This window comes from Haliaeetus leucocephalus, unplaced genomic scaffold (assembly GCF_000737465.1).
Source record: "Haliaeetus leucocephalus isolate CR32 unplaced genomic scaffold, Haliaeetus_leucocephalus-4.0 Scaffold185, whole genome shotgun sequence".
NCBI lineage: Eukaryota > Metazoa > Chordata > Aves > Accipitriformes > Accipitridae > Haliaeetus > Haliaeetus leucocephalus.
Genome location: NW_010972621.1, coordinates 226,371 through 240,533, shown reverse-complemented (window position 1 = coordinate 240,533; position 14,163 = coordinate 226,371). Strand labels below are relative to the sequence as shown.

General features: G+C 37.3%; 1 protein-coding gene across 5 annotated transcripts in view; it reads left to right on the top strand.

Moving 5' to 3' along the window:
* The window catches only part of PAM (peptidylglycine alpha-amidating monooxygenase), an 82,184-nt gene extending 72,788 nt beyond the window's left edge, over positions 1 to 9,396 (top strand). For 2 of the 5 annotated variants that reach the window (XM_010565054.1, XM_010565051.1), the window contains 6 exons: positions 1,225 to 1,343; positions 2,348 to 2,447; positions 3,809 to 3,862; positions 6,195 to 6,398; positions 7,978 to 8,034; positions 8,579 to 9,396. In XM_010565054.1, the coding sequence (XP_010563356.1) occupies positions 1,225 to 1,343; positions 2,348 to 2,447; positions 3,809 to 3,862; positions 6,195 to 6,398; positions 7,978 to 8,034; positions 8,579 to 8,760 (716 nt within the window). In that variant the 3' untranslated portion in view covers positions 8,761 to 9,396. The remainder of the gene's footprint in view (positions 1 to 1,224; positions 1,344 to 2,347; positions 2,448 to 3,808; positions 3,863 to 6,194; positions 6,399 to 7,977; positions 8,035 to 8,578) is intronic. The other 3 variants (XM_010565055.1, XM_010565052.1, XM_010565053.1) reach the window with 3 other exon arrangements.
* The last annotated feature ends 4,767 nt before the right edge of the window (positions 9,397 to 14,163 follow it).

Sequence of the window (14,163 nt, the reverse complement as noted above, 5' to 3'; positions counted from 1 at the left end):
TCAATATTATCAAGCTTTTAACTACTCTGTAGAGCTCAGTACCTTCCTCAGACTGGGACATGTCACTGTGCACCCCATTTTTCAGGTCACTGATGAGGACTGTTGAATGAAATTGTTTCTGGCTCTGATCCCTGCAGGATCACACTACTCAGACTTTTCTGTGCTGAAAAATTATAAGTTCTGCCCTTAAGCTCTTCTCTTTGCTTCCTGTTCATTAAGAGATCTCTCATTCAGCCCTCTGACAGGTCACATTTTTTAATAAGCTCTGATGCATAACCTTGTCAAAGGTTTTCTGAAAATCCAAGTACATCTACAGAATCTCCTTTACCTGTGTGCTTTTTCTGCCTGTTCACAGGTGAGGCACAATTTCCCCTTATAGAAGCCATACCAACTTGTTTCCAGCAGGCTACACTTACCCATGTCTTATTCTTCATTATGGATTCTACCATCTTACTGGGGCTGGAAGCCAGAATGGTTGACGTGTAGTTCCCAGGCACCCTTTTGAGCCCTTCTTGTAGATGGGCATTACTTTGGCTGTCTGCTAGTCTTCTGGAGGAGTGGCTGTTTGCAGTGCTAGGTTACTCAACTTGGCCTGAGGTCTGTAATTCCACATTTGACTTCCTTCTATACTTGAGTGAATGCCATCCAAACCTGGTGAAATATTAACCTCCAACTTGTCTAACACCTTCTGTGTTTCTCCTTCCAGTTGAGCTGGCTCCTCTGACCTCTTTGCTACAAAAAATACTGTCAGAATATCCACAACATATTCAACAGAAAAAACTGACAAAAAACTGAGCTTCTTTGCCACAGGCCCCTCATCCCTGAGTCCCCCTTTCATACCTTTTCCACTTGTGGTTCCGCTGATTCCCTAGCTGACTTTCTGCTTTTGATGCATTTAAAGAACTTTCCATTACCAGATCAAGCATCTGTAGCAAGGCATTCTTCAGATTATTTTTTTTAACACCTTCACATTCTTTTTACATTTAACCAATCTGTAAAATATTGCCTTGCTTGTTCTTCTCATTTGGACAAAGTGTGCCTCTCTTAAATGCCAAACTTTCACCTTACTTAACTTTCCTCTTGTGATTTGAGGAAAGTTGAGTTTCTTTTCTGTCTGTCTGTCTCTTTCTCTCAGCCAGCCGTTTTTCGTCTATACTATTACAGTTCATCTTCACTGTAGTTTGTTACATGTGGGTTGTTAAAGGAAATCTAATATTGTTGCAGGTGGTTTCCTCTTTGCAGTTAATGGAATGCCTTATCCTGGAGAGGCAGAACCAGTGCAAGGATTTGTGATGAACTTCTCTACTGGAGAAATAATTGATACTTTCATTCCGCTTAGAAAGGTGGAGTATTGCACAGAGTGCCTTGTGCATATAATTACATATATGGAATGTTGCTAACATCCTACTTCTCCAACTTTCATAAGACTATTACAGGAAATAAGATGTTTTATAATGTAAGGTATTCAAAAGGAATTCTTTATAATATTAACTTAATAAAGACACTAGAATTTTGGGTCTTAAGTTTCTACATGTGGTACACATTCAAAAATTATACTACCCTCAAGATGATTCCTACAGATAATACCTTCAGTCAGGATAAGCCTACTTTATTGCTGTCAAGACAGTTCTTAAAAGCTAATTTAAGAGAATAATGAACGACTTGAAATACTTATATATTTAGATGCTAGTAATTTGTCAAAAAATAGCATATATTCATAAGCAGAAATAATATTCAACTGTATGTCTACATCCCTTCTTTACAGAAGATTAGTGTGGAAGTTAAGGCTAAATGTTGTTCATACAGTATTGCACGTAAAAGTTATGTTTATTTTTTAAAAAAATTTCCATAGATTGTCTTCGACTAAAGAATGAATGTTAAGATTCCCATTTCTGGGTAACACATATAGTCTGTTATTTGTAGTCCAGTTTTAAATTATATTAGAGAGAGGGTTTTTTTTCTGAGTATAACAAATAGCTGTGTTGTATATAAACTCTGACAAAAACTAAGTATGTGGGCTTGAAACCAAGATCCATGATATTTTAAATATAAATTTTACAGGATAAAATTGAATGCAAGAATATGACTATAAATATTATAGATATTACAAATATAAAATTGTTTAGTATGAATACATTGTGTAATATCCATGTTGTTAATCCTGGAGAAGGCAAACATACAATAGAAACGGAATTCCTCTCCCTTCACTCCTGTTAGGCCTTCACACCAGCACCTGCTGCATTTTCCAGTCTAAGGAGTGAATATGACCAGTCTCAAGTTCAGGGTTAAGGAGGCCTCATGAGTGTGTAGACACTGAAGAATAATCTGTTGCTGCTTATCTTCACAGAACTTTGAGATGCCACATGATGTTGTTGCTTCAGAAGATAAAACAGTATTCGTTGGAGATGTTCATGCCAGAGCAGTGTGGAAGTTTGCATCCATAGAAAGTATGTTCTTTTTGTTCTTAATATCACAACTTCACATTTCGTATCTTCAGATCAGTACCATTTATCTGGTACCACTGCCCAAGAACCTGGTATCTTAATGACAATGATTTAAGTACAAGTGCTGCCTGCAGAAGTTGTGTGCTACTGTTCAGTGTTAATTAAAAGACCATTCTTCAGCACGGCTGCATGCTCTGTTGAAGAAGAGTCCTGAGTGCATGAGTTCTTTTGTTGCAGGAGAGATCAAAATGCATTTGCCTCATGGTGGATCTATCCCTTGCAATGTCATTTACACCTGCTTAAACAAAAGCATGACTCTTTAGCTTTTTAGTAATTTTAATGTATCATTTGCTGAGAAATCAACTGCTTCCTTTGAGGTATATAGGAAACTCCCAGGGGCTGAAGTAAAAACGCACATCAACTTAAAATTTACATTCATTTCATTGGGATTATGTATCATTAGAAGATGAATCTAGTATAATTTGAAGTCTTATTTCCATGAAGTGGAAACACTTCCTAGTTTTAATCTAGTAACCCCCAAGGCAAGCAGCCTGACTTCAGGGAGAGGGCCTGATTCAATTTAGTAGGATTCAGAGAGAGATTAGATATTTTACAGGAATAAAAATATAATCCACTGTTACATTATATTGGATAAAAAATGTATGAGAGAGATAAAGCTCAGGCTTCAGGGTGTTAGTCAACCAGTAAGAGTCTGCTGTTACAAATGAACTTCTGACTAAGCTAGTTACTCCATATTTGTCTGTTTATAATTCATTATTTTCCTTTGGGGCATCTGGTATCAGCTGCTCTTAATAACAGGAAACTGGACCAGATAAATTGTAATTCTGACTGGATATGGCTTTCTGTATATAGTAACCTGAACAGAAGACTTCTAGGCTTTTATTCAAAGAAACATGAGAACAAAAAAATAATGAAATTACTCATCACTTACAGGTTAGATGAGGAAAGTCCTTGTATATAATTTTCTTTTTAGCTTTTGTTGCAGTATAAAACTGCAGTAGCTGAGAAGCCCTGATTCAGCCAGCCTTTAATCCATCGTGATTTTGATTATAATGAACAGTTTTATTTTTGTGGGACTTTCTGAACCTTTACATGTGCCCATAAAATCTCTCTGTGGCATAAGAGTTAATTATTGCAAACACCTTTCATGAATCAATCTTTCTTTTTTCCATTGCCTTGTGAGCTATTGAATGGTTTATATTGACTCTCCTTGGTGAAGTTCAGGTGCGGACGGGATTGTTTACTGTAGGATTGTACTGTACATTTGAGAAAGCTAGCAGGAAAATGTCACTGAGTGTCTTTCTGAAATGTCAGTTGTCCTGAAGAATAATTTTGTTTTACAGAAATGGAACATCGGTCAGTTAAAAAGGCTGGTATTGAGGTACAGGAAATAAAAGGTTAGTCTGATTCATAATGGAAATGAAGGAACCACATTTGTATTTTCACACAGACTAGGACTGCTTCTGCCAAGTTCAAGGGGAAAATGCTAACTAGTTTGACTGTTTTATTTTTCGCCATCGTTTCACCCACATAAAATGAGCGGGCACAGGAAGCACTAGAAAGCAGCTTGTAACAGTGTTACCTGGTAGATGCTATTTTACGGCCAATCTAAACATTTTGTTTTCAGTGATATTTTAGTGCTTCACAGCCACTAAAATAAAAATTTAACCAGTGGATTAGCTCCGTACCACCATCTGGTGTGGTCCAGATTGGTTTCTGTGTCAGCTCCCTTAGATGCAGAAATAGCTCTGAAATGTAACTGTGATAGTTACTCCCCAGCATCCTTCCCCCTGCTGCACAATGCTCAACCACCAAAAAAGGGTTATTTGAAATGGCAATTGGTGTATCTTTCTGCATAGTCTTTCAGTATACAGCCTTGCCAGTCACACCATATGGAAAAAATATAATTTTTTCTATTTAGATTTATTTCCCTAGATTTACTGCTTCCTTTTTTTTCAATTTATCTGTGTGAAAATGAAAAACAGACACAAAAAAAGAAAATAAAAACATGTAGAAACTTAATATAAAGAAATACATGTAGAGGAGATTGAAAGAGGTAAAATAGCAGTTCAGGAAAATGGAAAGTAATTTTAACCATTTGTATTCTGTTGTGTAGGTCTTTTATGTTGAAAAGGAAAAGTTTATTTCCCTTTCAGAAAAACAGTACCAGGCTATGGAGAAGCCTTTATAAAATGTTCAAACGTTCTTAACTTTTTTTTGGCTGAATTCAGAGCTTGTGTGGTTTGCTTTAGCCATATATGTGCAAGCAGAGGAAAATACCAAAAGATCCCAACTGCCAGTTGCAAGCATTAGAATAAAGTAGAATAAAGGCAGCTGACATTATAAAGCAATGAAATCCTTATTGCCGAAATTGTTCTCCTTCTATTTTATCTCTGTTGGTACATCAGCCCTCCTGAAGCACTCAAAAGGGAAGTGTTGACATTACAGCATCCACAGTACAACAAATCTAGGAATATATTAATGCATTTTGGCTTTCTTTAGAAGGATAGCATAGTAGTTCACACTTCTAATGTTACAGAGAAAAATGCAATAGTATCACCAGGGTAAGAAACAGTTTCTGAGTAACAATCCCTAAAACTGCTTAGGGTACATAGACTGAAATTAATATCTTTCAACTCCACTTGAAGAAAACAGATAGCTATCCTCTGCTTAATAAATGGACAGGAGTGGCCTGCACTTTCACAGTCTCCTGCTGACAGACTGTTACTATTGTTTGCACTGCTGTGAAGTGGGGGGAAAATACATGAAGAACTGTAGCTTTGCCCAGAGATGGGCAAGATGGTGGAGGAAAATTGCTCTTGGCTGTAACTACTACTTGAACAGACAGCATGTTATCATTGTATCATTGTATTAGTGATAACAATAATATCGTTATCGTTGTATTAGTGTTAAGTGTAAACTGAAGCATTTGCTATTTTTTCAGAATAGACCATCATTTTAAGTTTGATACAGAATCAAAACAGAGTTGATTCAGAGTGTTTCTGATGCAGCTACTTCTTAAGACATGCAGTTAAGTCAGACTTTAAAATGTATAGCTAGACGGTTTTACTCATTAAAAGTTAGCATAAAGCATGTGATCCTTTACACACACACAAAACATCATAGAGAAATTTACTGAAATGGTTTTTCTCCTTGTAGGTGGAGAGGTAACAAATTGGTCAAGGAATGATTGGATGCTTTCAAAGGCTCTCCAAATTTAGAAAGCCAAAGTTCTGTCACAGGGTGTAGCAGTTCTGAAAATTTAACCCTTTGTCACAAGTTTATTAAAAAGAACTTTAAATGCTTTCCTTTTTTGTTTATAATAATACAGCATATACTGGATTTCTGTATTTCTTGTGGAAGACTTATTATCAAAAGGAGATATTTCATTGCTAGTACATCACACACCTATTTGCAAAACTAGATCTTCGAGGGATTTTCCTATATTTTAAATGATAGATACTTTTTAAGACAAAACTCTCCCTGACACCTTTCTTTTCCTGATTCAAGAAAAGGGGAGGGCATCTTTGCTAGTGAGTGATACCATTCAGACTCTCTCTGCCTTACGTTAGGGATAACATCAGCAAGAGCTAAAAATGTCTTCATAAGTGTTTGTCGTTTGTTTCCTTGTTACTCAGCACTTCAGGTATTCTAGCTTGTTCTTTAACGCCTTATTCTGTGTTTCTTGATGCATATGGATTACATACTGAAATTGTCTTCTTTTTAAAGAATCAGAAACAATTGTAGAAGCCAGATTGAAAAACACCCCAGAATCAACAGACCATCTAAAGAAGCAAGAAAAGCAACATTTGGTCCAACAGGCCAGCACTGGAGTTTCCTTTGTTCTTATTACAACTCTTCTAATTATTCCTGTTGTTGTCCTGCTGGCAATTTTACTATTTATTCGGTGGAGGAAGACAACTGTCTATGGAGGTAACCATGAGTAACTCTATAGAACAGGCTTTTATTATTCCAGTTCAAAACGTCGCTGAACACTGAGGGACAAGGGTATGAGGAGAGAGGAGTACTGTCCCTTTACCCTTCTGAACAGTTACTGTGATGCTGCATGCAAACTAAGAATCGGCATGCACACAGCAACTGCACTCCTCTGTGCCTTTAATATCATATCTCAAGCCACCACCTTTTCAGAACATGTATCTAAAACTTTAATTGGTGTCAAGCCAAAAATTGGTATCTCAGAAATAACTAGAATATATTCATGTTATTGTCTAGAATACATGAATTTTAATACCTTGAGCACAGTTTGATTTTCAGTTTGGGATCTTTAAATTGTTGAGAACAAGACTCTATGGATATTATAAAGGTATAAGCAAAATGCAAGCAGATAACATTTACAAGAGATTACATGTTATTGTTCTCTACTACCTTGTGCATGTTGTGAGTCAGACATGTTTCTGTAATGCACCTTCATCCATTGCTGTGAGAGCCGTAATTGGTACTTGCAAGGCTATGTAAATTTGTTCTTAATTTGTATTATGTAATAACAATATTTTTGAGAAACTCGTAGACTGCAGTGGGAGTTTTATCATTACACTTGTTATTTTGTATCACATAAATAGTTTTATCAAGATATTGCCATCAAGACAAGAAAATGTACATGGAGTAGACAAATAACACAGTTCTGCCACTGGCCAGGACATGCTATGACAGAGTAGGTAATTCAGTGATATAATATTGCCCTGCGACTGAATTGGATGTATTTTATTCGAAGATTTCAGTGTGCAGCTTCCTGACTCTGTGTTCAAACATGTCTAGCACATCAAATGTGCTAACAGCCTAGACTACTGCAGTACTGCTGTTAATGGATAGCATCTATAATAGCATCTTTGCATTCCATTTGGATTCAAGCAGTGCTTGAATTTACTGTGTCAAAGAGCGTGATACAGTTACATTGGTGAAAGTAAACTTCTTGCACAGATTTATGGAAACTGAGTAATACATAGGAAAAGACAGTTTGGTCATGGCATTTAATTTTTCTTCAGATGACGGATGGAAAGAATCACCAGGGAGAAGGATATAGTTTGTAAGGGGGAGAGAAAGTTCCACCAAAATACCTGAAGAAATTCACAGATCACTGTCTTCCAGAAAGCCAGTCTTTACAGGGAAACTATACCATTTCAAATGTCAAGCTGTATTTTGCAGTGTGCTGGAATGTAGTTGTGCACGTTATAAATGACAAGGTTCTTGTCCTTCCTGTAAACTCTTCACAGTAACATAAGTGAACAGTTGGGGGAATGAAATTCTCAGAAATAACTAGTATGCAAATCTTCTTAATGGATGAATTGGCATAAACTGAACATCCATGGTATGATAATTTAGTTAGGAATTATAATTTCACCCTTAATCAAGAAGCTGGAAAGTATCAGTTTTGCTTCTTAAAGCTGCTGATCAATTTGTTGAATGTCTGTGGTTTGTATCAAAATACAGATAATTATTTAATCATAGAATACAATTTTTTTAGCTTATTTTTAAAATCTACCTTATTTTTCAGCTGATGGGGAACATAAACTTGATTCAAGTTCAGGCAGAATTTTAGGCAAACTTAGAGGTAAGTCTAAGTCATTGAGGAACACTTAAGAATGCAGTAACTGGACTTCTTTTTTTCTCTATTCACTTGTAGTTGAGTAACAGATTTGATGGAACTTTCTCAGAGGAAGAATTGGGGGCAAACCTCAGGTGTTTTGTGGAAATGTCTTTTATGACACCTTTCATCTGTCATTATCTGCCTGCTGAAGAGGATGTGTCACTACCAATGGGACAGCAGTAGCTGTTATAATGAGTTATCTGTGGATCTGGTGAATGAAATGAAGCACTTTGAGATTAAGGGCAAATTGGTGGGAACACAAATAGCCTGCATAAAGACTTGATGAAACAATGGATGCTGAAAAAAATAGTTTGAAACTTCAAAGATTAATTTCCTTCCTGTTTCATAATCTCTATACTAAGCTTTTGTGGCTCATGTACTGATCTTTAAGAGCAGTTTCTGGAAGGACACTTAAAATAATCTCCACTATACTATTGAATGAGTGGATAGATTTTTATTCCCCCTGTACAGTAAAGCAAACTTTATGACAAGCCTTTCCTTTCCACAGGGAAAGGTGGTGGTGGCCTTAACCTTGGGAACTTCTTTGCAAGTCACAAGGGCTACAGCCGAAAAGGGTTTGACCGACTGAGCACTGAAGGAAGTGATCAAGAAAAAGATGAAGATGATGGCACAGATTCAGAGGAAGAGTGTTCAGCACCTCCGCCTCCTTCAGCACCTTCATCATCCTAAAACCAGCCTTTGTGTTTTCCATTATATGATTCAACCCAGAATGTCAGATTCCTTTTCCCTGAAGCACGTTTAAGATTTTGTGTATTTAACTGTAAACTGTACTAGTCTGTGTGGGGCTGTACACTGGTTCCTTTAATTTTTGTTTGGTTTTAGTTCTGGTTTTTAAGTGGAGGAGTGTGTGGAAGTTCCATATCAGTGCCGTTGTTTTTTATGTGAACATCTTAATAAAGCAAACAGTCTTCTAATTGCAGCACTGATTTAAAGCAGTAGTATTTTCTCATCTGAATTTGGGGATCTTGTAAATAAGTCTTACTATCTGCTTGATCAAAGTATTTTTCCCATAACTATTCAGTTGCCAATTTCTGTTTTGTGCCTTTCCTCTTCAATGTCCTTAACCTGTTGCAGTACAAAGAAAATACAGTGCCACAAGAAAATGAAGCTGCTAAATCTTATTCTATTTTTTTAAAATCACTAACATTATATTGCATTGAAGGAAAGAAAAAAGTCTCTATTTAATTTTTTTTCTTCTTCTAACTTGATGTGTTTCTGGGATGTCTTATTTTTAGATGGTATCACTGTTAGAACACTATTTTCAGAAGCTGAATGTAATTTGTGTAATAAAGTATTCGCAGAGCATTAGCTGTCGGAGTGTACTTTGGAATTTTTGCATACTTTTAAGTTTTTTGTATACAACTTTTGTAAGTTACACAGACCACTTAATACAGTAAAAATTTTAATGTCTTCTACCAACAGAGAAAAAGTGCTATTTTGTATGGAAGCTGGAAAAATATTTTGCTGTGTCACAAGGCTTTTTTTTTAAAGACTAATAATTTACATACATGTACAAAGTCAAGCTTAAACATTTAAAGAGGAATTTTACTTGTATAATAAAACTGCAGGGTATTTACTTTAATAAAACATGGTCACAGCTAAGAGGAAACCTGTGTCTCAAATTAAATATGCAAATTAGTCAGGGTAGGCATCTATTTCTACCTGATTTGTAGTACTATTTTCTTGTTTCTCCACATTTCCTTTTTCATTCATGCAACAGGAGTCCTCAATCTCATAATGTGCTCATTCATTGAACAGGAGACTTGCAGAAGACCTGCTAGATAATTATCCTGGTTTTATGAGTCATCTGAAGTGTGAATCACTGAGTGACATCATCATGATTTTTCAGCCTAGTTTGAGGATGAGAGCATGATTAATCTCCTTTTAAAACCTGTATTAAGAGAAGAGTGTACACAGCTGTAATTGCCTCAGGGTTTTATGAAACAGCTTTCATTATCGTCATTGCAGGTATTGTAATAAGCTATTGCTGGTGTTGAGCTTGAAAAATAGGCTTCAGGTTTTTTCTGGCAGCAGGTTTTGCAAGGTGTTTTTTGAGGTAATAAGGGTAATGATAGCGGAGCAAAAGATATTATTTGCTCCCCAGGCAAGGTTTTATAAATCTCCTTTTTCCGGAACAAAAACTTAAATTCCTTGACAGTTTTTTTTTTCTTCTCAAGTATAGCAAAATCTGCAGGACAGCTTTCTAAAATGATGGAGTACAGGCTCAGTTTCATGTGATATGTATTTAGTGCATATTCTAAGTTGATTCCTATCCTGCTAATTCCTATTTTCCTAATGTTACAAGGAAAACAGCCTTTTTCTGTCTTGCTTTTGAAAGCAAGGCAGTGTTATTTTTAGCTGTGGCCTTGATCCCCTTGTATATGAATAAAAACAAATAAGGTAGTTGGGAAGGATCTTCTAAACCTGTCTGCAAAGATGACAAGTCACCAGTTTACAGGAAGTTTTCAATGTGAGCAATTAAAGCTGTGGTGGCACTGCTGGCATAGGTGGTGTATATGCCATCAGTTCTAAAAGATCACAGGCTCTTCTCAAAAGCAATCAGTAAGGCTGTATTTTTCTAACATTTGGATGGCTCACATAATGTCCTTCTGATGTTGGGTGTTCTCTGCTTCCGTGGTATTAGGTCGATGATGACATGCAGCTGCCTCCTTTCCTTTATTTGATCCTTATCTCCAATTTAAAAAAATGCTTTGTTGAGGGGGGAGTAGCCAAACACAGTTTAACTGCAAGTACAAGCTAAAACAGATTAATTGAGCGTTAGTCAAAATCTCTGCTGTCTGGAATTCAGAGGTTGGTCTCTCCAATAATCCTGGGCTGCATAAAGAGAAGCAGGTCGAGGGAGGTCATTCTCCCCCTTTTCTCCACTCTCATGAGACCCCACCTGGAGTACCACATCCAGCTCTGGTGCCCCCAGCATATGAAAGACACAGACCTGCTGGAGGGGGTCCAGAGGAGGGCTACGAAGATGATCAGGGGGCTGGAGCATCTCCCCTGTGAGGGTAGGCTGAGAGAGTTGGGGCTGTTCAGCCTGGAGAAAAGAAGGCTCCAGGGAGATGTAATTGCAGCCTTTGAGTACTTAAAGTGGACTTATAAAAAAAGATGAGACTTTTTACCAAGGGCTGTAGGGACAGGACAAGGGGCAATGGTTTTGAACTAAAAGAGGGTAGATTTAGATTGGATATTAGGAAGAAATCCTTTATGTTGAGGGTAGTAAGACACTGGAATAGGTTGCCCAGAGAAGCTGTGAATGCCCCATCCCTGGAAGTGTTCAAGGCCAGGTTGGATGGGGCTTTGAGCAATCTGGTCTAGTGGAAGGTGTCGCTGCCCATGCAGGGGGGCTGGAACTCGATGATCTTTAAAGTCCCTTCCAACCCAAACCATTCTATGATTTTATGATAACTGTGTTGGCAGGCAACCAACTACTTTCCAGCAGCAAGCAAACTTCAGCACCTGAAGTTGTATGCTCTAATTTCATACATGTACAATAGCAGAAAATCTGAACCTTCTTGAAGGCACTGAATGTTCTTATCTCATATTAAAGCTGCATATTATGAAAACAATGTACCAAAGACTTCATACTGCAATTGAAAATCCATGTAAAAAGGAAGACACAAACTTTCTGTAATCATAGCTCTCATTTTAATAAGCCAGCAAACCATCTTTCATCCTAGCAGGTTCCACGTGCTAATATTGTTATTTATGTACTAAATGTTGAACGCTGTTTTTTCAGTCTCGGCTAGTGGATTTGGAGTGCATGTGTTTAATTTAGTTTCAGCAATTGTCCCTGTTAAGATTATGCTTTTTAATGAACAACATGTAATTGCACGCTTTGAGACTTCAAAGACATGACACTAACATTTGTGAATTGCTGATTAATCTTTTCTTAAGCCTTTTCAAGATCGAAGAATCTCGGCTATTGTAGGGGCTGAATATTTTCATTAAAATTAGGCTGACGAAGTAGCAAAGCACCTTTCCCTGTGGTAGTACTGTATCAAGCATCTCCCTGTTTTGAATAGTCTGACATACTGGAAGTCATTCAGAGTGATGGGAAGGAGGCTGTGATCCACTGGCAAGAAATGTCGGGTGACTTCCAGTAGCTCACTGTGAACCAGCTGTAGGTGAGGGCAGACTGGGGCAACTGCAGGCTGCCATGAGGAGGATACACTGAACTGTAATGTGCAGGTTGTCACCCAAGCCACCTGAAGGTGTCCCAATTAAATGAAACTACCACCCCAATTAAGCAGGTGTCCTCACCACAAGTATCATTAGGTGTAACTTGATTTCTTGGGAGGCATCTTGATGAAATAAGAGTTTTCTAATAAAGCAGTACACTGTAGTAGTTAATGAGGATTTATAGATCAATGCACTAAATTGCAACAGCTTCTTGCTTGCCAAAGCCAGATTTATTTATGTTTTATCAGAAATTTTAGGTCAGTAATGTCTGTTATGCTACAGAGGATTAGGATTAAGTGTGGGTCATGGTACGGAGAAGGGACTTCTATCTTGCCATTCAAACATGCTTGTGGGAACTTGTTTGAAAGACTACATATGTATTGGCAATACAAGTTGTGGGGAGCAGATCACTGCTGAGCAATGCAAAAGCAACTTTATTATTTAATTGCACATTAGGACATACTTTTAAATCTGTAAGACTGTGTTATGATACAGTGCACAGTTTGTGTGGATTCATGTGCTACAAAAAAAAAAAAAAAAAAGAAAAAAAAAGAACCAAATTTCCAGGTCAATTAAAATTAAGAGCTGAAATTAGGCCACAGTATTTTCTATGTAAAATAGATACTAATAAACCCTAGTTTTAGCACCCTGATTTCCCTTTACATGTTTTTTTTTTAATTCTTAAATGTGAAAATAGTTTTTCTCCATTGTGAATTATCAAAATTTGTTAGCAAAATTTACACGACAACTGGTCTTCAAACTCCCCTCCAATACCTGTGAAAAATTTAGATTAATCTGTATAGCTAACCATTACTGGCAGAAGAAAAGAGGGGAGCTAATGGTGTAGAGGAGGATTTTAAATTTCCAGTGACAGCTAGTTATGCAAGCAAAACCTGCAAACTTCTTGCTGTTTCTGGACATGGTGGTTGGAAAACCTAAAGCAGCATCCATCTGGCTTTGCTACACACGTTTGCAGAGGTAGAAGGGAGGGGGAGTCAACTTGGAAGCTGCACTAGAATTTTCTAAATACTACAGGTTGTGAAGGCACATTTGCTGAACTGCTCCTTTCTTTAGCTCCTTTCCACTAGTGTTTCTTATTAATTAGTCGCATGTGAAGCACAACATCCTGCAAATGAAGCTCTGTCTGATTTCATTGTACAACTTTTAAAAAAAGACACAGATGATGTAGAGGCTTTTTTTTTCCTAGGAACTGTGCCAAAAGTACCATTTTAAATATCCAGTGGAGCAATTTGTTTCTAGCAAATAGTGGTAACAGTTTAGCAAACTAGGGAAATTATTATTAATTACCAACTTCTTTTATTTTTCAAACTAAAATGTATGACAAACCTAAATCTTCTACTCTTTTTTTAATTAGAATTTAAGACTTTTTTCAGAATGGGTGTAAGGCAAGCCACATACCGAGCCGTAACAGGTTAAAGTTGGTGCTACTTACCATGTAGCCTTTAGGAGCAGAACCCTGCCCTGGCCCCTGCATTTGTCAATGCTTTGATACCCTCCCCTCCATGTTTGTTACTGCTTTCTTCAGGTATGGTACATCCTAAAATTGCAGCTCAAGAGAAAATTACTTGCATTAAAAAGGACTGAATCCCACAATTCTGCCATGTTTCCTTGAGCTGGGTCCCAGATCACGCACTGTGCCACATGTAAGGAACTGGAGGGATAGCCTTTTTCCAGGCACTTAAGATCCTGCTCACAGCAACCAAGGTTTGACGAGTACTGAAAGCTGCCCAGTTCTTACAAAGCTGCAGAGCTGTACTGAATGCTTACCACAGCTGGCAGTTATGGTATAAACTACCTAACGCACAAGCAGATTATTTTTGTACTGTAACTAACTTACATGAATGGTCAATCATGCAG